The sequence below is a fragment of the Phacochoerus africanus genome, chromosome 6, assembly GCF_016906955.1.
Source record: "Phacochoerus africanus isolate WHEZ1 chromosome 6, ROS_Pafr_v1, whole genome shotgun sequence".
NCBI lineage: Eukaryota > Metazoa > Chordata > Mammalia > Artiodactyla > Suidae > Phacochoerus > Phacochoerus africanus.
This window is the reverse complement of record NC_062549.1, coordinates 20,867,712-20,895,579: the sequence shown is the minus strand read 5'-3', so window position 1 is coordinate 20,895,579 and position 27,868 is coordinate 20,867,712. Positions and strand designations below refer to the sequence as shown.

General features: G+C 43.4%; 1 protein-coding gene across 1 annotated transcript in view; it reads right to left on the bottom strand.

Moving 5' to 3' along the window:
- Window positions 1-3,477: 3,477 nt before the first annotated feature.
- Window positions 3,478-27,868, bottom strand: part of EXT1 (exostosin glycosyltransferase 1) — a 290,643-nt gene continuing 266,252 nt past the window's right edge. The window contains exons 5-11 of the mRNA XM_047783377.1: window positions 25,471-25,603; window positions 22,693-22,811; window positions 21,475-21,570; window positions 16,527-16,616; window positions 10,239-10,399; window positions 7,386-7,557; window positions 3,478-4,051 (exon numbers count right to left, since the gene is read on the bottom strand). Of these exons, the coding sequence (XP_047639333.1) occupies window positions 3,866-4,051; window positions 7,386-7,557; window positions 10,239-10,399; window positions 16,527-16,616; window positions 21,475-21,570; window positions 22,693-22,811; window positions 25,471-25,603 (957 nt within the window). The 3' untranslated portion in view covers window positions 3,478-3,865. The remainder of the gene's footprint in view (window positions 4,052-7,385; window positions 7,558-10,238; window positions 10,400-16,526; window positions 16,617-21,474; window positions 21,571-22,692; window positions 22,812-25,470; window positions 25,604-27,868) is intronic.

Genomic DNA, 27,868 nt, shown 5'->3' with positions numbered 1-27,868 from the left:
TAATCAAATGCGCACTTGCTGAAGTTCTAAGATGGAAGTTTGGCAGAGTCTGGTATTAATACTTATTCACTGAGAACTCAAGTCAAAGCAACTTGGCTCCCCTCGATCACACCTGAGAGAATGAGGCCAGCAGTGAAAGAGCTTTCTTAGTTAAACCTGGCTGAGGATGACAAAGCTGTGTGGAAGGGTCTTGTCCATTGTTGCTGCCAATGGACACTAGATAAGTGAGTTCAGCAACGAAGATGTCCTGGCTGCGTGTGTCGATTATCTGAATGATTAGAAGGAAAGGACATTTCAATTTGGGAGTTCATGGAGGTAACTGGTCCTTTTTAAAACTGGAGCTCTCAGGGAGCTGAGGGAACATAAGATGCTTTCAGATCTGGGAAGTTTGCCTCGGCTTTTGCATCCGTAACTCAGCTTCTCTAAGCAGGTCTTTTTCTAAGCTAGTGGGGCTGCCTTTTCCTCACTCCCACCCTTGAAACAGGTTTGATTAAAATTTCCTTACTTCTTAAAGCAAGAGCCCTTTTTTCTCCCTAATAGTATTTAGATCTATTTACCTTCATTCATCTCACCTCTGGTGAAAGTTCAGCAACCTTTATGAAAGGCCACTGGCATAACGTTCCATCAGGCGACCTAGTTTGCACAACCACTAAAATAAAGGCTAACATAGCCTACTGTAAATGAAAAACAAAAATCACTCCAAAAGGGAAACTGAAGGAAGCAACCGAGATCGATCCTTCTTTGAGCACCATTTGCAATAAGACAAAATTCAACTGGAATGCACGTAAGATTTCACGTTACAGAGATTTCACTTTCTCCTGAAGTATCCTATTGGAAAGTAGGCCAACATGATGTGTCCAGGTAGGTCTACCCCGCTCGGTTATCTTTTGTGACATGACTCCAGTGATTATTTCATGGATCTTTCTCTCTAAACTCAGTTTGGGGTCTTTCTGTTATTTTCAACAAAGGTGATAGATTTCATGTATATGTAAACTTGGTTTGATTTTTATAAGCCTTTTCATATAACTACATTAAGCCAGCTTTTAAAAAGTTATTTTTAAGATCCTATGTCCTAATGTGGAGCTGGAAATAGATGTTGTGTAGAAATCCTAAGTGGCTGAGTCTTCTTTGGAATTTCTGCATGAAATTCATTACATGGTTGGCACTGCAGTCTCTGGTCTTGGCTTCTTCCCAATTCATGTTGGCTGACTTAGGGACCCCTGGTTATCATTAAAGTTGACTGAGAGATAACTCCTGACATCCTACAGAGCTGGCTATGATTTGTCAATGTGCTGCAATGAAATACAACTCTTGCCTAAGTGAATTAAAGTTACATCTTCCTGTTGGGATTCGTTGATTGGCTCAGCGTTGTTCAGCTCCCAGCTGTGGGTTCCAAATGGGAAAAGAATATACTAGCTGGTATTCCAAAGAGATGTGCTCTGAGAATGTCATAAAATGAAACCACAGAGATTTCAAGTGGTTGAAAAGTGTGTCAGATCCTATTCTCATTTATAATTGCCATCTTCCCCCCCCTCCCCACAAACCTACACTGTTTGCGGGGAATATGTGAGATCGGTGACAGGTAAACCTGGCAAAGTGGCCCCTGAATCCATTCATGTGTCCGACTGGTACAATGAGGGACACAGATCGGCAAGCCACGGTGACAATGTGAGTTTCAAGGAACTTGGGGTCGTTGAACCAAACAGTGCATTCATTTTTGCAAAGGAAAAAGATAACAGGAATAATTTGGCAAACCTAAAAAATTAGATACACATTTGCAAAGGCCAGATTCAGTGCTAACCCTCTATGTTGCTGAGCACTGCAGCTGACATGGCCTGGACACCTATTTGGGCATTTTATAGAAGGAAACAAGGGCAAAAACCATAGACCTAGGAATCATTTGTCAACAAATACTTAAGAGATAGGCACATCTATTGAGCAGAAAATGTTACATGTATGAGACTGGGCTAAGGCTGGGTCAAATGGGATGAGAAATATTTAAGGGAGCACTTCTGAGTCACAAGGTGGCAGAGAAAAGCCTTTCATTGAAGTTCATTGGCTGTGTGCCACTCACAGCACAGCATCTGGATATCTGGCTCTTGTCCTTGCTCGGCCACTAGGCAGCATATTGAGTCACCTCTCCAGTGTTCACAGCGGTGTCCCTCCTTGCAGTCTTTTTGCAAGTTGTTCCCCTTTTTCTTCCAAATGTCTACCAAACAAGGATGAGTTCAATTCTCCTGGATTTATGGTTTCCACTGACCTAGGCCAGGCACGCGGAGTTATTTGAACATAATTCTGTGATGAAATTTTCTATGAACCCAACACTTGGAAACAAATTTATGAGCTATATGAGAGTTTAGAGGCCAAAAATAAATAAATAAATAAATAAATCGAATTCTTCTTGTTTATTCCACCTAAGAGGTGGTAGGGCCCAATAATATCTTTTTCTTCTCTAATTCTCTCATCTTTTCCAAGTAGAAGAAAGCATTTAATATCAGAAGACTCCATATTTTACAATGACATTAAGGGATATGGGAGAAACAGATTTCCCATTTGTAATTGCAACTTTATAATCAGGACCTTCAAGCGGCATCTGCAGGGATAGGAATGTTCTTTTAACAAGAAGCACAGCTAAACCACGGATTTAAAAATTAGTATGAAATTAAACAACATTCGCATTTGTTTCTGATTATTCTTTTTGCTAGATTCTTGCTCGAAATCACATTTGACTCCAAGTGGTATGAGGCCGCCTGTGGAGAGGTATACCCTCCTTTACTTCTCAGCAATCCTCATGTTCAATGAGACTGAGACATTGTTACTTCTTTCTCAAGGGCGAAGCTTTGGAAACTTGAGGTTTTTCACAACTGTGAGCAAAGCTTGTCTTGTGACTCCTGATCTGCCACCAACCTACTTATATCTTCTTTTGCTTCTAACCCAAAGCCTTTCCCAACTCTAAGGAGACGTGTGTCAATGGTTTAAAGTATAATCTAGCCCACCTCCCTGAAAAGCACTGGGTTGGCTATTGTGGGTCAGTATTTCCATCTCACTAATATGCTGGTGGATTGTTTGCATGGTTCCTTGCGCAAACGGAACATTTCTTAATTATACAGCGTTTTCTTGGTACTAACTCCCCCCACCCTCCCATGACAAAAACAATCATACTTCTGGATCTCAAACATAAAGTTTTCAGAACTGTCTACCTGGAGGTTGTAATACTTTCTCTCATGCAGCAAGGTTTAAGAGATAAAAGTTCAAGTGGATCTGAAAATTCCAAATGGAAAACAATGAGCGCTGGCAAAGCTGAGTAAGGAACTTGTCTTAATTACGTTTGGTTATTTCTTGACACTGGGTAGAGTGACTTAGGTGTTTTCTGAGAAGTCTGAGATTTTGGCAACCACAGATGACCCTGCGTGACCAGCAGCAACACTGTTTATGGGAAGAGGAGTAGCAGCTTTGAAATATTCACAACCAACACAATTTTGATTAAAGAAAGAACTCTGGTTTTTAATAGTTTTGATCATTAAAAAAGTTTAAACCTGCATAGCAATCATTTCAAAAATAATTATTTAATGTTCCATAATTAAACTGTACACAACCTAGTCTTGGGACATAGAAGCCAGTGAGGTGAGTCTGGAGCAGTCCCGTGCAGTCCCGAGAGTCAGGAGGTGAGTTTCCCTTGGCCTTTTTTTTTTTTTTTCTCCTTTTCTTTTCTTTTCTTTTCATGTGATTCGGTTTGTCTGAGTTTATTTGGATGCTTGGCACAATCTGGCTCCCCTGCTGAGCAGACCTGCACTGGGAAGAGAGAGCGGCCAACCCTGTCTCTTCTCTCGCGTCCCCTCCCCCACTTGGCACTCGGCCTGGCTCCTCAAAGTCGCTCGATGTCTCGGTATTTCTTCCGCAGGATAGAGACCTGGTCTTTAAAGAGGACGGGGTCGAGCCTCATCTGAGAGTGGATCAGCGGCATGGAGCCAAACCAGCTGGCAAACGTATTCATGCAGCTCTGTCGCTGGGCAAAGTGGTCGGGGTCGGCCCAGCGGGAAGCCCGAGAGGTCTGGGGAGAGGGAAAGAAACAAGGAAGGCGATGAGAGAGGTGACCCGCGAGGTGGACACGCGACCCAAGGTGAAGTTGGGCTTACCCGCTGGCAGTCGGGCTTGGGGTCTGGTCTGGCCACTGCGCAGCCCCATCCATGTGTCTGATGAAGATGCAAGCACTGATTCTGATTTTCCGCCTCGCCAGAAGATTTTCCCAAGACATGGTATGCTCTGCTCCCAAGGCCAGAAACATGCAAAGCTCCATAGGGACTGGCACACTCTCTGATCTGAGAGTACCAACTGAAGCTCAACCGCTATGGTCACGCAATATATAACCTTGGCTTTGCACTTGGATCAAATACAATGACTACTCGTGTATTTATGGTTTCAAAGATAATTTTCTAAGATCTTCCTGTTAACTTGGTTGAATCCTGGGTAAGCAGAAAGGTGGCCAGCATCTCTTCAGCTCTCTCTGTTAGCCTGAAGCTTGGTTAAATGTTTTTAGACCATTTAAATGACTGACACTGATTGAAAAGAAAGCTATTTTTAAAATGACTTGAGTGAGTGCTGAAGTTTAACTAGACCAACTAAGCATATTATCTTTAAAATCATGTTTTTATGAAACAAGGAAAAGGTGGGCCACCCAATTATGTGGAAAAAGTCACAAACATATCAATAGGCAACTGTTTAATGTGTGTGTGTGTTGAATGGGATTGTATCCTTATGCAATTGTTAGTAGACACTTTCATAGGAAGGTACATGTTGGCGTGAGAATCACTCAGAATCACTCTAAAACCACAAGTGTCAACATGCTTGAAAGTAACCATTGAAGGTAAATATCAATGTCAAGTTACCTTGGAGCAGTAGAACAACAAACAAAATACTATTTGTAAAGTGTTTTCATGAGCTCCTTTGAGCCTCACAACAACTGGTCAGGTTATCTATCCAGATAATAACATCTCTGTTGTATAGATGAGGAAGCAAGGTCAAGGAAGTTAAAATGATTTGTTCAAGGTTGGAAAGGGGCAGAACTCGGGCTTCATTTTGTACCCTCGGTACTACGAGAACTCTGCTTGGTAAACCAGAGAGACGATCAGATGAAGTTGACCAATGGAGTCCACATGAGAGTCGACAGCCCCAAAGGTACCTCTGTTTTGCTCCTAATTTGGGATGGGCTTGCAGGCCATTTCTGACCAGTCCACTCATTCCCCAAAGTCCAGACTCCCTACCTCTGGGCCAGTGCTCACACATGCAAACAGAAAACAGTCTCAGAGCTCAAGTGCATGCCTATTCTCTCTTACAAATGAAAAAAAAAAAAAAAAAAAAAAAGAATCCAGCTGAATTAATCGAGTCTCTTTTTTTGCTTCTAGATTTTAACATTTATTTTGGGTCAACCAACGTATCAGAGAAAGTAACTTTCTTTTGTTTCAAAAGTGTAATTTGAAAGCATGAGATCCATTTACTTCACTAGTCACCCAAATATTCAATAATCGAGTGTATCTGATGGGAAGAAGGATGGAAATACAGTACATCTCTAACTAGCAACATCGAGTTAGACCTAAGACTAAATTTAGATCTGTTCCAAAAGAGGTGTAAAGTTACAGGAAATATTGGGTTTGGGAGAACTGCTGGCAAATCTATGAAAAGGGTTAAAAACCAACCCCTAAGAGATCATATGCTAAGTTCCACCCCTAATTTGTATATAACTTTAGGGGAGTCCGGAGGACTCGCTGAAGAAAGAATATTAAAAGAATGGTGTGTCCTTAAATGGGACAATAAATATGAAAGTGCCTGGGGTGCTCGATTCATTTTGCTTGAATCTGAATAGTCTTTTCAGTCTTAAAAATGACAAATTTCTCGCAAATCCTCCTGCCTGTCCTTTCAGTACTTAGAGGGAAATAGAATTTTCCTCTAGACTTTGCTCACCAGAGTGGGCAGCAGAGAGGATGGCAGCTTTGTCATAACCAGGACCCAGAACAAGGTCCAATAACCTGTACATATTTGGCAAATACTGAATGACTCAATTTTATATGCTGAAAATCCTGTAAATTTTTTGCTCTTACTAAATTTAGTGAATGAAAAACCACCAATTGCGTTAACAGGCTGCCTGGCTACGTTTTCCTCTGTGAAAGCTAGATTTATATATGATTTTCAATAGCGGTTAGAACAAGGTACATGGAAAACCCCCAAAAGTGAACTGATATAACCATATAAAGTATGTCCTTTTAGGTTGACTCGAATCCTGCTGGATTCTTCTTGATTTAATTTGAGTAGATCTAAATGGTCTTAAGGTTTCTGATTTCTCACACAGAGTGCAGGGCTCTGTTCAAGATGAATAAAAGGGCCCAGGGATGTGGAAGAATAAGTAGTGGGAAAAAAACAGAACCCAGAATTCAACTCTGAGTTGCCGCTACTCCTGGGCAACTTCTGGCAATATGCTTAAATTCTGTGGGCCCTAGTTTTCTAACTTGTAAAAAGAAAGAGCTGGATTATATTTCCTTGAAAGTATCTTTCATATCAAACTTTTATGACTGTCCTTTACTTTGATAAAAGCTTTCATACAGCTGATCTCGACCCTGTGAGGTGGATTTCATCATTTCCATTTTAAAGATGAGACAACTGAGTTTCAGAAGGCCACGGATTTGCCTACGGCTGATAAGTGCTGGCTCTAGAATTGAAAATCAAGTATTAGGACTCCTGGTCTGCCTCCACAATGCTTATTACACGCAAGGGCAACCACCGGAAGGCCATGTTGAGGGTATTATTAGCTATTCATTAAATAAAACCCGTCGTGGCTTGGTGGTTAACGAATCCGACTAAGAACCATGAGGTTGCAGGTTCGATCCCTGGCCTTGCTCAGTGGGTTAAGGATCCGGCATTGCCGTGAGCTATGGTGTAGGTTGCAGATGCAGCTCAGATCTGGCATTGCTATGGCTCTGGTGTAGGCTGGTGGCTTCAGCTCCGATTAGACCCCTAGCCTGGGAACCTCCATATGCCATGGATGCGGCCCTAGAAAAAGACAAAAAACAAAAACAAAAAAAACCCCCAAAAACCCTATAATAAACTTACATAAATTCTTTGCAGGTCTTGGACTCTGGAGAAGAGATGTCTTTCTCATACCACCTTGTAGGTCATATGACAGCTTTTACATTCTTGCCATAAAGATACCCTTGACTTACATCTTCCCAATTACCCATGTGCCAACCATACACTCCCTTAGAGTTTTGGACATGTTTTTTGTTTGTTTGTTTTTTCCTGATATCTCCTCATTATGCTTTCTAGAGAAACACTGAACCATCACCTGAGACTGGGCCACCAGTGAGCAAAGTCAGGGAGGGCAGTTCTTCTCTTACCTGTCCCATCATTGTCTCCTTATACTGCTTCTTCTGGGTCACTTTGATCGGAGGCAATTTTGTCACAGCAGACACCAGGAAATTCATGAGTATGTCCTCGCAGTTGGCCAATTGGTCCACCATGTTCTTTAGGCTGGCTGGCAGGTAATGGGTATAAAGGTAGTGATAATATCTGTAAAAACCAAAGATGGGTTTCAGCAGCGACCATCCTTATGTAATAACGGTGGTCTTCTTGGACAGAAAACATACACCCCATTCTCTGAATCTCTGAACATATTATGACTGATGATGACAGTTACCATCTATATAGTACCTACTCTATCCCTGGTAATATTTTGAAGTGCTTCATAAGAAATGACTCATCTGATCCTTAGAAGGAACCTATGATGTAGGTGCTATGATGATCCCTGTTTCACAGATAAGGTAACGAGGGACACTGATGAAGATGTGGCTTGCCCAGCCTAACTTTAATAATCATGCTGGTTTGGTTAGAAATGGAATACTTAGATGGCAAATTACTTACCCATGATCTGTATACCTCATTTCAAGCTGCTTTACAGTTTTAAGTATTGGTTCAATCAGAACTGTATTCAATACTATCCCATAATTCTGAGCCCTCAAATATAACTGTTACATTTCGGAGGCCTATAAACCATATATTTCAACACTCGTAGGGCGAAACCCTGATTAATCTGGTGGTCGATCATTATGGAGAACCCACAATTAATCTGAATTATTTCTTGCCCTACTATTTTTTGAGGGACATACAGCATATATTTATAGAAAAAAATCCTTTGAATAATTCAGATTCATTGAGTGGTGCTGGCAGGAAGAAAGTGAACAAAGACTTCTCAAGAGGTGGAATCTCGAGATTAAGATTCAGTCATCCTAAGTGTTTATACCTTGGGCATTTCTAACCCTGTCCCTGAGAGGACAGGATTCTTTATGTTTTACTAAAAAAAGACTACGTTCAGATGGGTGTGTTCACCTTACCAAGGCAGAGGAGTAGGCATTTCAGTCATGACTGAGTCAGGGACACTGGCCTTTTACACTCACTTGTTTGGAAATCTTACCCAAGTTCCTTGGCTTTAAAGTCCAAATCTATGCAAAGAACTCCTACATTTTTATCTCCATCCCTGACCCTTTTCAACACATTCTTTTAAATGTCCTAACATGCCTGAGACAGAACTCTTGTATTTTCCCTAATACCTAGTCCATCTACACCTTTCTCCAACTCTGTTGATGGCTTAGTCTATCTTTTTAGTTCTTCAGGTCAAAAATCTTAGAGTCATCAAACTCTATATCCAATCTGAAGATACTGGAGCATCTTCAACGCATGCCCACAATATCAAACTATTATATACAGAATGGATAAACAACAATGTCCTAATGCTTAACACAGGAAACTGTACCCAATATCCAATGATAAACTATAATGGAAAAGAATATGTGTGTGTGTGTGTGTGTGTAATTGAGTCACTTTTCTGTACAGAAATGAACACAGTAATAAATAAACTACAATAAAATGTTTAGGATTTCTCCTGTGGCACAGCAGGTTAAGGTGCCATCATTGCTATGCAATGCTGTTGACTTGGGTCACTGCTGTGGTGTGGGTTCGATCCCTGGCCTGGGATCTTCTGTAAGCCGTGGGCGTGGCCAAAAAAAAATAGTGTCAATTCCATCAGACCTCCTAATAGGTCTCCCTGCTTCTCTCCTGGCTCCGTTATAGTCTGTCCTCAGCACAGCCTTCACAGTGGATGCCCACACAGAAGACTGCTCTGCTCATACCCTGCACCAGCTCCCCATGTCACTTAGGAGAGTCAGGTCCTCGTGATGGACAGCAGAGTCCTGAGTCCAGGCTCCCCATGACCTCTCTCACTTGCCCACACCTCACTCTGCTTTGGTCACAGTGGTCTTCTGGATGCTCTTCCAGCATCCTACGTCAGGGCATCTATTCCAGCTGCTCCCTAAGCCAGAGCCCTCTTCCTTATGGATATTCTCTGGGCTGACTTCCTCTCCTCCTTTCAAGGCTCAGCTCAAATCTCACTTGTTCCCCAAGAACCACCCTTCCCCCTCATACCTGCCCCCTTTCCACCTGCAGCCTGCCTCATCCTTTACCCTGATCTGCTCTTTTTTTTCTGTACTGTATAACTTATCTCCAAATATATTACAGAATTAGTAAGTACATTCTGTCTCCTCTTGTTAGAGTATAAGACCTGTGTGGGAAAATCATTGTTTTTCATTTTTCTCAGTGGATAAAATCTCAAGCACCAAGTGCCCCGAGATACTCAATTAAGAGTTTACTTTAGTTGTTCCTCTAAATATTCAGTCCTTGATATTCTCCGAGGATGTCTCCACACCTCTGACTCACTGAAGATGCTGCTCCACCATAATCTCTAGAAATGCCATATGCCAAACATTTCTACTGGCTTCAAAGACATATGTTGGTCACATCAACAGACCTGAAACGGGGATGCAAAACTGATTTTTGTTAAGGTCATTAACCAGATCTGGTGCAACATACTATTTCTGCAGCAGCCAAAAACTCATATGAGGAGCGATATAAAATGACATCCAGGAGTTCCCGTTGTGGCTCAATGCAAATGAATCTGACTAGGATCCATGAGGATGCAGGTTCCATCCTTGGCCTCACTCAGTGGGTTAAGGATCCGGCGTTGCCGTGAGCCGTGGTGTAGCTCGCAGACACAGCTCAGATCCTGTGTTGCTGTGGCTGTGGTGTAGGCCGGCAGCTGTGGCTCCAATTGGACCCCTCGCCTGGGGACCCCCATATGCCGCAGGTGCGGCCCTAAAAAGACCAAAAATAAATAAATGAATAATGTCCGAATCCCTCACTTGTGGTAAATAGCAGCTCCTGTCAACACCATGGAGTAGTCGTTTGTCCACTTGGAGGTGTACCCCCACCGCTCCTTAGAGTTATCCCAGAAGTGGCTGCGCGCGGGGTACCCCACAATCCTCTCGGGGAAACTCTGCCACACAGTGAAGGCAAAATCCACCTGCAGGCAGAACACAAGCCAAACAAGCAATCAACAGTGTTAACAAATGTCAACAAAACATTACCTTCCCCCGGCTAATTCCTAACGCGAAATCCCGGGACTGTTGCAAAACATTAATTCCATGTATTCATCAGCAAATTAAACTGACTGCTTGACATTTTGCCCCATAATTATGCACATTTTAATGTTTTCTGTCACAGAAACTTCCGATTCGTGTGGAAGTGAAAGAAAGGGGAAAAACTGGTAGAGATGTCCTTTAGAAACCTAGTCCGTTCAAGCTAAAAAGTCAAAGAATCAGTTGCTTCCCTCCCCCAAAAAGGACACGTGACCACTGATTGATGGGAGACACACACACATCTGTTGTATAAACAGACACAGATTTTCTCTACATCCAGAGCTGCATACACAGCATACATCATAACCAGCACACAGCAAAGCCGCAGTAACTAAAATAAAAACATCTACTTAAGAGCCAGAGAAAAGAGGTTTAAAAAGCATACAAGTTCTAACAGGAACAGAAAGCGGATATCATAAAGAAGAGTCATTTGGGCTTTTCAGGTGTGAAGATGCACAGTGCAGGGGAAATTTAGAAAATGCGTCCACAGTGAAAAATCACTAAGAGTAAGTGGGGACAGGGCCAAGTGAAGCCATGGGATTAGTTTAAAGGAAATGCAGTAAAATGACTTTCTAGTGCTCTAAAGAGGTAGGTATTTCTGAACCTGCTACAAACTAACATTTAAACTTAGCAAATAGTCTGCTTTCAAACAGGGACACTCGCTTCTGACATTCGATGATTATTTGATGAACAATAAATAAAACAACACATAGAAAAACAATATATATGTGTGTGTGTGTATGTATATATGTATGTATATATAGGTGTGTGTGAATAATCATGTAATGCTTGGGAGTTCTCCTGTGGTACAGCAGGTTAAAGATCCGTTATCACTGCAGCAGGTTAAAGATCTGTTATCACTGCAGCAGCTTGGGTTCCTGCTGTGGCAAGGGTTTGGTACATGGCCCGCAAACTTCCACAAGCCAAAGGTGCAGTCAAAAAAAAAAAAATTATGTAATACCCATAATTGTGTATTGCTGATAATGTGACAGCTGTGGTTATAGGTACTTACATTTTTTTGTTCATTTTTGGCTGCCCCAAGGCATATGGAGTTCCCAGGCCAGGCATCAGATCTGAGCCTCAGTCACGACCTAAGCCACAGCTGCAACAGTACTAGATCCTTAACCCACTATGCTGGGCCGGGGATTGAACCCACATTACAGCGCTCCCAAGATACCATCGATCCTATTGTGCCACAGTCAGTGGGAACTCCAGGTACTTACATATTTTTAAATATTTTAATCCTCACAGTAACACCTGTGAGGTACATAATGTTATCATCTCGGGTTTACAGAGAAGGATGAGAAGGACACTAAGGATTTGGAGGTTCAAGTCATTTTTCTAAATCTAGTAAGTGGCAGAGTCAAGATGTGACCTCAAGCCACCTGGTTTCAGATTTGGTGCATGCTGGTGTCCCAGCCTCCCTTTTAGCTCTGCTACAGTGTTGAAAATAATTTATTTTATAAAGGTTCTATAGTCACCCAACAGCCTTTGCCCAATCTCTTCTTGATAAGCAATGCAAATGAAGAAACTGCATTTATTCTACAGATATTTCAAGTCTCAGCACCGTGATGGCTGGCAAGTCCAGGTCCTGACATCGCAGGGGTTGGTAAGCAGAGCAAATAACTGTTCCCAATATCGAAAAGGTGGAAACAATCCAAAGGCCATCACTTCATCAATAAGGAAAACAAACATGGTATATCCATTTGATGGAATATTACTCAGCTATAAAAAGGAGCAAAATACTGGTACATGCTGCCGCATGGACAGACCCTGAAAACATTATACTGACTAAAAGAAGCCATATCCCAAAGGTCCCACAACATGTGATTCCATTTATAGGAAATGATCAGAATAAGCATATCTGCAGAGACAGAAAACAGCTTGATGGTTCCAAAGACTAGGGAGTGATTAATTAATGGCATAGGATTTCATTTGGGGGTAATATGAATGTTTTAGAAAAAGGTGGAGGTAATGTATTCACAACACTGTGAATGAACTAAATGCCACTGAACTATACACTTTCAGATGGTTAATCTCATGGCATGTGAATTCTACCTCAATCACAAGACAATGCAAATAAGCCTAGATCAGTAGTTGCCACGCTTTCACCACAGGCACTGTCCTCATCTCTCCTTTTGCCACAATCCCACCATATTATACATTCAATGGCTTAGGTCATATTTTTCTTTAAATTTCCCACTCTCTCTCTCTCTCTCTTTTTTAAGCCTCATTTTAGGTAAACATGTCAGTGAAATCCTAGGTTTGGGAAACACTGGCCTGTATGATCCAGAAGGGTCTTTTTATCTCTGAATTCTTGAGGTTTAGTTAGAAGGCACTATTTTTATAAACATCCATAAATTTAAATTTTTATGAGGATTTAGTTTGGGGCCCTGACTTGAGATAGGAAAGCCTTAACAATATAGCTTGTTCCCCTAAAACATAACATTTGGGGATGGGGAGAAAGCGGGGTGTGGGAACATACACTAAGGAAGCTTGGTGGGCACGGGGCATCTCAAAGTTAAAAGACAGCAGGGGTGTGGATGGTATTTGCCAGAAAATTGAAACCAGGTCACGATAACCTGCACACGGTCACTGGCATTCGATACTAATGGTGCCAACTGATGGGAAAGTATATTTATGCAGCCTGTTGTCAAAGAACCAGCCTGGCTGTCAGCTCTCTTTGGGGTTTTCCATTATTCTTTGAAAAGGAGACACATACACTGGCAACTACTATAGAACCCAATGGGGTGTTTTCATCACATGAATTCCTTACTATCTCAAAGCTGTTTCAAGTCATTTCAAAGGAACTCAAAAGTAAATTCAGATAAAACTGTGATTCTTGTGATAGTTCTGCTTTCACGCAGTTCATTAACACATCAAAGGATGCAAAGGTCAGCTTATGGCCTCTTCTCTTCAAAACCAACATCTGTTTTCTTCTGAGAATTCACAGCAACCCAGATAAATGTAAATAACTATAAACCAACTATGTCTACTCCCCTTTATAGGACACTGTTGAAAAAAGCTATCTTTAATACTACAGAGAGGCATTTAAACAAGCGAAGAATCCTTAGAGAGGAAAGAAAATGGACCAACATCTATTCAACTAAAAGAAGAGAAAAGAGACATCCTTGTCCTCCACCATTTTAGGCCACAGGACCACTCCCCAAGAAAAACCAGACCACCAGCCTCTTGGATTTACATTTCATGTTCAACCCATGTTGACTTCTAATCACTCCACATACAACACGCCTTCCTGCCAGTACGCATGGAGAGGCTGGAATGGCTATCTTTGGAGAAAAAATCCACAGGCACATGGATACGTCATTGCAGCTGAAAGTCCTTTCACCATGGGACAGGGAGAAACAAAACCCAGGAGTTCCTGTTGTGGTTTAGTGGTAATGAACCCAACTAGTATCCATGAGGACACAGGTTTGATCCCTGGCCTTGCTCGGTGGGTTAAGGATCCGGCGTTGCCATGAGCTGTGGTATAGGTCACAGATGAGGCTCTGATCTCCCATTGCTGTAGCTGTGGCTTTGACCCCTAGCCTGGGAACCTCCATATGTCTCGGGTGCAGCCCTAAAAAGACAAGGAAAGGAAAGGAAAGGAAAGGAAAGGAAAGGAAAGGAAAGGAAAGGAAAGGAAAGGAAAGGAAAGGAAAGGAAAGGAAAGAAAAGAAGAGAAGCAAGGAAACCCTGAGTGAGACCAATTGCCCTGTGCCATGTTAGATGAGACAGTACATCAGGTCACAGGGTAATGATTTAGGAAGATGCTGTAGTGGTCTCAAGTATATGGTCTTGAGTATAGACATCATGGCAGTGCGCGGCTTCTCCGTGTTTGCCTTTCCAAGACGCACTCTCCCCTCTTCCTGCCCTGCCCTGTGCCTGAGATGATGGAACTCTAAGGGCTGCTCAAACTGGTTTTTGCTGGTTGGGGGCCAGTGGGTTAGGTCAGTGGGAGTCGCTGGCAGGAAAACGGAGGTGGGACAGAGAGAGGGTGGTATTTCTCCCCTGCTTCTCTCCCCCACCCCACTCCCGGTGTTGACAGAACGGGATCATAACTTTTGTAGGGCAGCCTCATCCTCTCAATTCTGCCTCTCGGGGGCTCCAGAGACAGTTTCCTTCCTTCATTCCTTCAGGCTGAGACGTGGGAGCTGCTTCTTGCTCCTGCTCCCCCCAGGTGCCTCTCCATCTCTCGTGGGGTCCTTTACCTCCCCCCGACCTCCTCAAGTCATCCTGAATCCCTTCATTTGAATCGTGTGATGTGAATTCTGTTTGCTGCCAGGCCTCTGGTGGATGCAGGCAGGAACTGTGTAATTTCTGTGTAATTCTGGCATGGGGACCAGAACAACAACATCCTTCAATAAATACTTGTTGAAAGAATGTGCTCCGGGAAGATGCCAGCTTCCCCTGCCGGAAGCAGCAGAAAAACGCAAGCTTGTGGATGGGGTGCATGCGGGTGCGTGTGCGTGTTCCCTGTTCCTTGTATTCCATGGCTGGCTTTCCCTTTGAACATTGAATCTATGTCCCCCCCACCCCCACCCCTTTCTCCTGCCAACTTTCACGTGACCCAGTCGGCTGTGAGCTCATGCTTTAATCCCCTCATGCTGCACCCCTCCGATATCACTCGTTCACCAAGTATTTACAGAGCTCAGCTTGCACGGAAACTGTTTACCAAGGCGAGGCCCAGGACATTCTGTCCAGGGGGGATTCAGGTTGCCCTTACACCTAATGTGTGCTCACTGCTACCTGATGGAAATTGGAAGCATCCTTGGACTCTGAAGAAAGACACAGAGAGTGCAAGCCTAAGTTAACACTGAGTCCTAGCTATGTGGGCAGCAGAGCCTTAGAATCAGACTGGCATCCAAGACACAAATGAATCTATCTATAGAACAGCAACAAACTCATGGACCTCGAGAACAGACGTGTGGTTGCCAAAGGGCAGAGGGAGGGAGTAGGATGGATGGGAAGTTTGGGGTTAGTAGATGCAAGTTAGTTACTTGTGATGGGACACGATGGAACACGATAATATCAGAAAGAGAATGTATATAGATGAATCACTAGGTCGCTTTGGTGTACGGCAGAAATTGACAGAACACTGTGAAACAACGGTAATAAAAAATTAAAAAAAGAAAAAAAAAAGGCTGGTGTCCAGGAAAATGCCTGCTAGTAAGTGTCAATGTGTAAATTAAGAAAATGAGTATGAATAAAAAGGAAAAAGAAGAGGAGCGGTATAAGTGGCTACATCTCCAGGCTTTTTAGAAGTGCCCATTAATAATGTATTTCCCATACACTACATTTTTACGTAACTGTCTTTGGTCCCTCTACAGTGTTAAGTGAGGTTTCAGAGATCAATACTCATTCGAGTTGTTAAAATTGGTTTTCTATCAAATCTATCTTTCGCCTTCTCTTCTCTCCCCTCACATGCTTTGTGCAATCTTATTTTTGGCACAAATACCTGAACATCTGAAATAGCAGGGATCTCCATCTCAGCCTTAACGTGAAGCCGTTTGCTCTAGTGTGGGTGAAAGAAAATGAGCACTTCCAACCCTGACAAAAAAGCTGCCTTTAGAGCCCAGAATAGTGTTCCCTAAGAGAGGCGACACACGCCCACACAGGCGCTTGGAGAATCGGGGAAAGACAGAGTCTAGATGGCGAGGTTTTAAGAAAACATGAAGCAGGTGCCCCCTCCCGCCTCCCCTTGGTCCCTCTGCATACCTGCCCGCAACTGTGCTGTTTAAACACAAAAAAGTTTCTAAAAAAGAAGGTGAGACACAGCCATGCAAATGAGGAGCCAATTAGCAGAGGAAACAAAGACAAAAATGCCCGCCTTGAGGTACCAGGTGGTGGCAAGGTGCTAACAGGAATGGGGTTGATTAAAACCGTCTGTGCAGGAGGTTTTGAGAAAGGCTTTGGGCTTGTCCAAGGCAAGGGCGAAAGAGGCCATGGCATCTTGTGGTTTGAGGCCACCGCCCGCAGAGCCCGGAGCCTCTCCTCAGGTGTGATGCTTACCTCTGTGGTTGAAAGCACGGTGTCCTCATCGAGGCTGAGCACGGCGTCTGTGACGATGTTGTCATACGGTAGAAAACGGCTGCTCATGACCTGGGATTTGGAGAAAGCAGGCAGGGGATGCAGAGGTAAGTGAAAAGGCTCGTTTCCAGGAAAATCACCCCCATCGTCACCATCAGACAGGATGCTCCACCATCACATCACCCCTCCACACAGTAGCCTTCCAAGTCCCCTCACCATTATTGGGCGCCTACTGAGTACAGACCCCTAGCTAGTCTAAAGGGGGTACAGAGGTAAGTAAGATACATTCTCTGCCTTGGACTTTCAGAGTCTGCAGGGCAACCAAGGTGACAAGACGACCAAGATAACCAAGAGACTAGAATACAGATGATCAGTCCCAGCCAGACATGAAAACACTGGGAGGTCAGCAACGTGGCAACCAGTCGTTGGAAAAAGCCATGGAAGTAACACTGAAGCAGGACCTTGATGGCTAGAATCCACTGGGTATAGACAGAAATGAGGCCTAAGAGACAGAGGGCGCAGTGGCTGCAAAGGCACAGAAGGGAGAGAATTAGCCCTCTAAGGCCAGGAAAGAGTGGATGGAGGGAGCCGTGATCCCAGGTGTGTGGCACACACCACTGGAAGGCTGGATCCTTTTAAGAGGTGTGGAGACAAACATTTAACAATTCCACTCTTTATTTATTTTAGCAGATTAGTCAAAATATATACACCTGTATATTGGGAGCTGTAGGCATAAAAGGTAGTAGCACAGTTATTTAAAACTAATTTCATTAAAGTGAAAAGTAAGCTGATTTAAAGAAAAATATTAAATAAACAACAGAACATGCAGCAGTCCGTGGATGTGGGGCAACTGGGAAGGAAGTTTGGGAATAAAGTTTGGGCAGCTCCAGGATAAGGCATGGTGAGAGGGTGTGTGTATGTGTGGGTGTGGGTGTGTGGTGAGGGTTTTGGGGCCGAGGGGATCAGCTGGAAAATTGAGATTGAAGAGACTGCGACAATCACGGCTTAAACCTCTGTGTTGAAGGTACCGTAGAATAACTAGTGAGAATGAGGATATAAGAATAACTAATGTTTTTAAACATTTACTATGGGCCAGGGAATGTCCCAAGTTCTTTACGTATATTGTCTCATTTCATCTTTACAACTACCCCATTTTAGAGGTGAGAAAACTAAGGCTCCAGACGGACCCCCCAGCATTTCGCCCCAGATGGTGGATTCTAGAGAGCCCCTCAGCCGCTATGCCGTACCCGCCTCAGGCTTAAAAGGACCTCACAAGCGGATGTGGGGCATGCATAGCAATCACACTGGCCACTTCCTCTGGAAGGTACAGTAACCGCTATGCCAGCCTCTCCCAAGGCATATTTGGAGACTGAGAGCGAAGACCCACTTGCCATCAACTTTCAAGGCACGAAGGCCAGGGAGTGAAGGAGTTGGATGCTGGAGGCACAGGGAAAAGGGAGCACTTAGCTTGGCTGCCAATGGTTCACGCTCCACAAATCTGAGAACCCCTTCACCCCTGCAAGAAGCGCAAGCTTCATTTACATCCAGAAGCCCAATCAGCCACAAGCCTCATCTCAGATTCAGTTTACATGTCCATGAAGCTACTGGAGGGCGAATAACATGAGAGGATGGAAAGTGCGCACTCTAACCCATCACTGGGAGCTCAAGAGATGTATCTACCACACAAATGGCTCCAGGCTCTGCTCCTACACATCTGTCAACTGGGTCAAGTGTTTTTTGGTTTTGTTTTTTTCTTTCTCAGGCTTGCAAAATAAAATACAAAAGCGATCAGCAACCCCATATGCACAGGGCTCAGAAATCTCAGCCTGCAGCAGCTCCTGACACTGTTTACACGTCCACTGACTAACGTGGAAACCATTAGTTGCCAGCTTAGTGATGCCTTGACCTTTCCCTTGTTAAGCCTACAGGGGAGAGAGCTGCGAAGACAAGGCCTATAAATTCAAAAGAGAATTTCCCAGCCAAAGCAGCAAACACATCATTTTTAAATGCAAGGCTAGATGTGGAAATTTAAAATGGGGAATGAGGAGGACATTCGATTTCTCTCCCCAGACTGTGCCCAATCGCTGGTGTGAAGAGGGTCCATTTCCTTTTTCTGAACCCGCTTCATCAACAAGAGTTAAGAGCCCCAAAGTAGCCACTCTAAATTCTACTGTAGGAGCTAGAGGCTCTCTTTCAAATACCTTGCCTCAGTCAGCTATGTTCCAAAAGTCCAATGGATTAGCATGAAAGGAACCAATGTACTTACAAAGGCAATCCTGAGGGAATGGGGTTTTCCTTGTTAGCTCATTTAAGAAATATTTAGCTACCATGTAACAGTGCAAACCCTTCCCGAAAGAAAAAACATGACGAGGAAATGACCAAGACTCAAGAAATTTCCTGTCTAGTGGCAAAGATGAGAAATGTCTGCAAGTAAGTAGACGAAGCACAGTAAGAATGGACATTTATCAAGAGCCGACCATCTGCCCCCACCTGGATGGTATGAAACCATTTGATCCAGTCAGCTAACCTGTGAGTGAGGTATTATGATATCTTCTGTTTACTGAAGGAGAGACTGAGGCACAGAGAGCTAAATACCTTAAGTCACACAAAAGCAAGGCTCACTCCAGCCTATGACACCAAAAAGAGGAGCTGACCAAAAAGAGGAGCTGACGCTCACTGAACCCTTAGTATAGAACAGCAGCACGGCAGTATCTCATTTCATCCTCAAAATGGGCCCAACTCTTATCCCTATACAGACTTAAAAGCAAGACTTAAGTGCAAATGCTTTACGAGGAGGTACAGTCCCAGGGCAGTGAGAGTGAGGGAAAGGAAGCCCAGGGTCCACTGGAGTCCACGGCCAAGGTGAAGGTCTTATAAGACACATCTGATATAGCCTACGAGGAAGGTACTATTATTATCATCATCATCTCAGAAATAAAGAAACTGGGACAACCAGCTGGCAATGAGAACATAAAACCAATCAATGAGTCCATGCGGAAAAATGCAACACTGATCCTTGGAGTCAGAACGGCTCCCAGTCAATCAATCAGAATGGATCCTGTCTGAATAGCCTGACACATTGAAAGAGAGGCTGATCTCCAAGAAGGAGACGCAGTCACCCAGGGAAGCATAAAAACAAAGAATTCCCAAGTTCCAAGGGAAGAGTACCCTTCTGAGCACCGCCCAGGGCCTCAGGCATTGGAAGCAGGGAGACAGATCTCAGGGGTTGTAGGCAGGAGCCTTCTGTGTGCCAGTCCCTTTTGGGAAACCACAGCTCTTGGTGAGATGGATTCATAAGGGTAAATGAGATTGATGCCAAGAGGCATGTGATTATTCTGATCCCCACTTTTCTTCATTAGATGCTTACCAAGCAGCATCTTGCCTGCCTCCAGCCCTAAGGAGTATGACTGGGTCAGGCATACTCTCCGCTGTGGTCCAGTATAGTAGGTGGTCTTATGCTGGAACTGGTTAGATAATGCCCTGATCATCTTGTCCACAAGGCAGTTACAATTCTCACTGCACCCCGTCGAACTACATGAAATTGCCACTTGCGGCAACCCAGATGATGATTTCAAATGGTTCAACTTAACACACTGATAATTTTTATTTGGGGTCAAAGAGGTTTGACTCAGTGTGGGACAATTTCTCATGACCTAACTCTTTGGGGACTGACAGAGGAAGTCTCTTAGAAGACATTCCATCATCAATCTCAGTGTCATTTAATAGACACTAATCTCTTCCCAATGGATAAGAGCTCCAAGAAAGCAACAGGCAGAAGCTAGAGAAAAAAAGAACTCACCTCTGGATACGAACAGTGGAAGGCATTTCAAAGAGGAGGTGGCATGTGAACAAGGGCTTAAAGAAGAAACAGGAATTCTGACAACAGAGGTGAAGATTGAGGAGGGCTGGTCAAGACTTACAGCAAAGGGAAAAGACAACAATTAGAGGCAGGGAAGGACATAGGGCCATTCAGGTAACTGTGAATCATCAAATTTGGAGAGAAGATTAGGCCCTTGTCAGTTGCATCATTTGCAAAGCTTTTCTGAAGTATAGATATACAATCTCTTAGGAAAGAACTTGAATGAATAACTATACTTATATATGTGTGAAAGTATGTGTGTGTGTGTGTGTGTGTGTGTGTGTGACTGGGTCACTATGCTGTACAGCAGAAATTGACACAACACTATAAATCAACTATACTCTAATAAAAAAAAAAATTTGTAGAAGAAAAACAATGAGAGGGAAGATAGGAAAAGTTGGCTAAGACCAGACTACACATGGCCTCCACTGTTAATTTAAAACATTAGCGAAAAGAGTCCCTTAAGGGCCATGAGATGATTAAGAAGATCATTCAGTTCTTGGCAACAGGAGTTGGAGAACAGAGGCAGGGGGCCAGCTAGACAGCCGGTACTCCTGAGAGTCTGTGATGGAGACATCAAAACAAAATTAAGGTGAAAATGCCCTTTTTAAGATAAATATGAGGGAGAGCCACTATTCTAAAAGATCCAACTAATTGAAATGAATCAGCCAAGCAAACCTCCACCATCAGCAGCCTCATCTTCATCCTCATCATGTATAGAAAGACGGCTATTGACAGGCCCTGAAGTCATGTACTCCTAACAGTACCCCATGAGCTATGTGTTAATATTTCCATTTTGCAGATGGGGAAACTGAGGCTCAGAGGAAGAAAGTATAGACAGGGTCCCACAGCCCCTAAAGTGTTTGTATGAGGACCCAGGATTCCCTGATTCAAAAGACCATGGCTGTCAAAGAGGAGGACCTTCATAGACGGGTATGGTTTTGGAAAAGATAGTCCAGGGGAGCACCTCCCAGGAGCAGGAGGAAGACAGCTAAGGTCAACACCCAAGGCGCCCCACTGAAGAATGAAGACGCCATGCTGGTTCCACGGTGAAGTCTGCTCTGGTCCTACCTTGCTTTCTCCTTCAATGACGATGACAGGCACGGCAGTGGCAGGCCAGCGGTGTTTGGCTGGGAGGGGCTTGTCACAATTCCATAGAACTATGATCTGAAAGGGACAGGGGACCATTAGATGGCTTGGTAAGACTGGATTTATATGGGCCGCCAACCCAAAGTTTCGTCTTACAGACAGGGAAAGGGGAGATGGGAATCTAGGCAAGGCAGAATGGTAGACATCAACACTGAATTTGAAGCGCGTCTACTCCTACACAACCCTCGGAACCCAATCACTTTAACAAGTGGAGAGTGAGACAAAAAAGCATAAGCTAAGAAAAACTGTCAAAGGGGGAAGAGAAAGCTGGGGAGGAAGGAAGTCATTTCAGGGTTGCTGGCTCTTAATAAGGTTTCCTAAATTCCTCAATTCTGATGCCTTATGATGACAGTGAGCTAACAACCCTGATCACATTAAAGAAAAGCACACACTGAACATCTGCTGTGAACTCGCACTCCACCAGGAATGTGGCAGAAAGAAGAGGATTCAAGGTAAGAGCCAGCATCAGCTCGTGTTATGGTTTCTCCAGGATGGCTGTGGGTGTTCTGTGACCTTATTATTGCCAATCAGTGCATGTCACTTCAAAACGCATACTCCAACGTGATTCCATTCTTTTCTCATGTGTAAACCTGCTTGAGTAATTTCCACTTCAGAAGAACCACTGTTAAGAGTATGAGAGTGATACTAATTTGGAGAACACTGTTACCATAGATATCCTCTTCTGCTCCCAATTTTATAATGAGTCCCGGTTTCTGTGAAAGAAGAGTTGCCACCTCCTGACACCAATGGGTTTGTTCCTGCTGATGCAACTTGAGCTTTCTGGGTCCTCTAGTGGTCCTTTTGATGTTCCACTTAGAACCTTAAAGGCGAAATGCTGTGCATATGTATTCTTTAAAGAATGCGCCGGGATATGTAAGTTTAACTTCACCCCGGGGCAAAGATCTCTTTGTAACCCATCCCGTACCTGTGCCAGATTTCACTTCCAAGAATCTCTAAGCTGATGAAAAGGGCAGAGCAAGGCAGGGCAAGTGAAAAGGGAGTGACAGGGCACGATGTGAGATGAGTGCTGGGAGCAAGGAAGGAGCAGGCATTTCCATCCATTGAGCGGGAGGAGGTGAGCGCTGCTGTCACCCCCACCCCCACCCCTTCATCCCCACCCTCGCCCCACCCCCCACTCACTTGGGCACAGTACTGGGACTTGGCTGCAGCCACGAGGAGTTTCAACACTGGCTGGGACTGAGAGACCAGGGGAGTCACTGCATGGATGACCGCAGTGAATTTGGAGGGGGGCTTCAGACCTGCAATAGAAAGGGCAGAGGTGCCTAAAAGTGCTGAAAAACAGGACTTAGAAAATGACCCCTTCCTGCTCCACCGTGCACCCTGGAGCTACTGTTCCCTTCTAGCTTGTTTCTCCTCTGCCTCTTAAGTCCTGACAGAACAAAAAACAAGGTGAAAAGCTGCTAGTTCCCTCTGTGGAGTCTGGAGACCTGGATCATTTACAGTTCAATGCCCATTTCCAGTCTTCATTTGATATCCTTTCCCTGACTCCCTGGGGGTGCATCTTTGATCTCCCTTCTGCTTTTTAGGCACCCAGTCTAATCACATACTCCCCCCCCCCACCCCCAGACACCACTCTTTACTCAAGAAAGGGTCTGCTCGAGTTCCCACTGTGGCTCAGTAGGTTAAGAATCCGACTGCAGCAGCTTGGGTTGCTGCGGTGGCATGGGTTTGATCCCAGCCCAGTGCAGTGGGTTAACAGATCTGGCATTGCTGCAGCTGTGGCGAAGGTTGCAGCTGTGGCTTTGGATTCAACCTCTAGCCCAGGAATTTCCATATGCTGTGGGTGTGACCATTTAAAAAAAAGAAGAAGAAAGAAAAAGGAAAAGAAAGAGTCTATTCGGGTTACTTTCATCTTAGAATGGATTTTAGTAAATGTGCTCTCTCCTCCCAGATATTTGCGTGTCTTAGTCATAATTGTGTAGTTGAGGGGGTTTTGCCTGATTAATTTCAAATAACAACTATTTCAAATAATAACTAGCAAGTGGCAACAGGTAAAAGAACAGCGTCCAGAGCCTGACGGTCGAAGTCCGAAGCCCAGTGAGCATTGGTAGGATCTTGGAAAAATTACTGAGTGGTGGTAGGATCTTGGAAAAATTACTTAACTCTGTGTTTCCATGGCTGTGAAATGGGGCTGCTGGCAAGAGAATCAAAGCTATGGGGTCGTTACAAGAATTGAGTTAATGCACATGATGCACTGAGAACAGGACCTACCAAGCACCATCACCATCATCCTTGTTTTGGAGGAGAAGGTGCTCTATCCCAAGAACCTCTTGTTTGTGTTGCAGTGACACAGCTGAGAGACAAAGTATGTGGTCTAGACCTCTGCCGTGTGCTCTGAAGGCTTAGGCGGAAAGGTATCACAACTGTACAAAGTAGCAATTGCCACCAAAGAGAAAGAAGTGAGATGGCTTCTCCCCCAAATGATTTTTTCCTTAAGAAACCACTAAGAAATCGGAGACAAGTTAAAAAGTCTTTCAAAATGTCATTAATGGGAATTCCCGTTGTGGCTCAGGGGTCATGAACCCGACTAGTATCCATGAGGACGAGGGTTTGATTCCTGGCCTTGCTCAGTGGGTTAAGGATCTGGCGTTGCTGTGAGCTGTGGTAGGTTGGCAGCTGCAGCTCCAATTCGACCCCTAGCCTAGGAACTTCCATATGCCACGGGTGCAGCCCTAAAAAGCAAAAAACAAAAAAAACAAAACAAAACAAAAAAACCAAAGGTGATTAGTGTAGACCCACTAATTTCACATTTTAGTAGTTTAACTGGGAGCAAGAGAGTACAGGGACATTCGAGCTAAGCTCTGATAGCGACTGGATAAAGATGAGAATCAGACTACACCAAAGGATTCTATGAACATTTTGCAGGGCAAATTACATCATCCACCTAGCACCTTAACTGCAGGTGAGAAAGAAGCTAGTGTTCCTACTATTAGGTTCAAGGTTTTGCCAAGTAAGAAGAATAAATATGATCATGGGGGTTTCCTTTTTAACAGTGAGGACAAGTCACTGCCTTAAGATGCTCTTGTAATAATTTAAGGAGTGTCATACACACAATTTCTAACATGCTAACTGGGGTAACTCCACACAAAAATCTGGAGTCTTTCTGCCCCATCAACTTGAAAGATGCTTTACTGCCCCCGAGTTTCTCAAGTTTGGAACTGTGAATGAGGAGAAATGTTCTGGATGTTCAAGTGGGGCTCCAAGGACGTGCTGTCTGTGGTGATGACAAGAGCCCATCTATATGGCTTTGTCCCCTGCCTGTGCCCTTTTCCCCATTGCGACTAGACCAGAAGCTGCTTGAGAGCAGAGCTTGTATCTCGTTTGAGTTTTTAATTTCTACCACCTAGCACTGCATTAACAGGGCACAGAAGAGGCACCTAATAAATGATGAATAGAGTGAATACTTTGGTCCCCTGGCATATGTCCTTACATCTTTTTCCTTCCCCTTTATTACAGCTCCGGTTTTTTTTTTTTGTTTGTTTGTTTGTTTGTTTGTTTGTTTGTTTGTTTTTTTGGTCTGAGACAGAGGAGTTGGGATTGTGGGGAAAAAAAAAATAGGAAGTGCTCTTCTAGCTCTATTTTATACATGAGGAGGAGGCTTAAAAATGACAATTAACCCTTTGTCATGTTCAAAATGATCCACAATTTGGGGAGCCAATTTCTAAAAAGAAAAGGCTTTTCTAAGTGTAAAGTACAGTTGCTCTGATAAGAAAAGCATTTTCCACTTGGCCATGCACCACTGGATTTCTAACTCCTGACCTTGATGCACCATTTGGGACAGGGCTTGAGAAAGCAACATCCAACACAGGAGGTTGCAAGGACACCGCGATGGGATGGGAAAAAATCAAGGGGCTTGAGTTCTGGACAACGTCTGGAGGGCAAACAAGAATCGCTTACCTAAATTAGCATAGTAGTAAGGAAAATCTCCCAGATAAGATGAATACTGCGGTAGTACGAACAATCCTCCAGGATGTTTGTTCCATATTAAACTGTTACGTGATATGTGCTTGAATATTCTGTCCTGAATAATCTAGAAAATGAAAGCACAGCACATGGTGAGGGTGAGACTCTTGATGGTATTTGAGAAGGAACACACTCAATCCAAAGGTGAGAGATGATGGCAATCAAAGCAGTGAGTCCATCCCCCCCAACCCCAATTCTCCACCGATAAAAATGTCTGGGACACAAAGATTGTGAGAGAGTCATGGAAAAGGGTAAGTGAGAAAGATGAATTATTGTTCATCCAGTTTGCTAATTAAATTTCAGTTTCACCATAATGCTTTCTCGTCTTCCTATAATAGCTAGTCCAGGCTCATTTCAAAGCAGAGTGTGTAGCAGAGTGTCCTTGATGCTTAGATCTGGCAGTGCTTCCAGAGCCACCTCAGGAAGATCTGTCCTCTGTGCACAGAGACGGCCACGTGGAGACCGGGCTGGAAGCATACTGAAGGCATGGCACATTCTAGAAGTAGCTGAGTTTTTGATCTGTCCCTTTAATTTGACGGGCAGATTTGCTTGACCTAGTTCATTGTCCCTTCAAATTCAAGTGCAGGACTTTGGGGGTACTAGTTAGCTCAAGTTTTTCTCTCTTTCATCTCAAAAAGTAGTGAGGTAACAATTACTTCAAACATCCTACATGATAGGACAGGAACCATGGCATATGAAGACTAATAATAGCCAAGCTAGTTCATTAGTTTCTTTGGACTTTAAGACCTTGCAGATCATTAAATTCTACATTTAGAGTCAAACATTTTCCCATCCTGAATCATTTGTCAGATGAATGTGATTAGTCCACTTTACAGATTTTGCTCTGTGACTTTCAAACTCTTGTAATTATACTATCCACTCATTAAGATATGATTTGGCAAATAATTAACTTGATACAGAATTTCATGTTTTCAGCAATTTTTTGTACTTAAAAAGAGAGAGAGAAAGCCTGACATATATCTCAAGAGATTTAGGACCTAAATCATCATTTTCCACGTCCCCATTTAATGCAACGTGAGTTTAAGCACAGATTTTAAATGGAGTTTTATTATTTGCCAAGGTTATGAACACCCTCGTTCCATTCCACGTGGTGACAAGTAATAAAGTGAGTTACATTTATCTTGCAAACTTTATCATGTTTATATTTCTTAATGAGAGAGAAGAAAGGAAGCAAGGAGGGGTTTAGAAGAACACAAACATCTTAGATCAATGATTTCTGCATTTTCTCTTTTTCCCAGATCAAAATTGCTTGTTTTATATGGCTTGGCAGAGGTTTCTAATTTGGGGAAGATTTTAGGAACCTAGCTCAAATGTTAACGTTTGCTCTTTGTAGGGCAACGGAGATGTGTTAAAATGCCACTGTCTAGGTATTCATTATAAGAATGTTGCCATGGCTGTGAAGAGTTTTTATATGGCTAGCCATTTCACTTTGTATAGTGTGTATTCCAGTTTTTAATTATTTGGACCTTCCAATTTTACGTCTACTAATTTTCCTTTATAGGTTTACATTTAGATCCCTTCTCTTTATACTTTCCAAATGCAGGTACATTCTAGCATGTGGTTGCTTAAATAAGTTTGGATATGAAGACATAGAACACACTGGCAATGGGTGGACAGCAGCATAAATCCAACCTACACACAGGTGACATGGGACTCAAAGATGTCACCATTCACTTCGGCCCTCTGGGTGGTATGATTCTCAGTGTTTAGGTTCCCCTTGGTTCAGTATCACAACACTGTTATATTTTTGAAATCAGGGATATGATCAATAATGGTATTCTATCAAAATGCCAAAAAGCATTTTATACTCTCTTCAAACGTTATGATATCAGCAAAGGTATGAGAGCAATAGCAAATGGCAAATTTAACCTGGGTCGGGGATTTTCTGTGATGGCTCAGTGGAAACGAATCCGACTGGCATCCATGAGGACGCAGGTTCAATCCCTGGCCTCACTCAGTGGGTTAAGGATCCAGAGTTGCCATGAGCTGTGATGTATATTGCAGATGTGGCTTGGATCTGGTGTTGCTGTGGCAGTAGCATAGGCTCACAGCTGTAGCTCCAATTTGACCCCTAGCCTGGGAACCTCCATATGCCATGGGTGCAACCCTAAATAGACCAAAAAAAAAAAAAATTAACTTGGGTCAAGCAATTTGCCACCTTTACATCTTACTATCCTCGTATGTGATAAGCAATATCACATTATTTATAACAACTTCTCAGAATCTGTTGGGAATGGCTGCCTAAGTCTTTATTGTTAAGACTTGATTTATTTTTGCCTTTTTTAAAAAAATCTCATTTCTGTGTTCATTT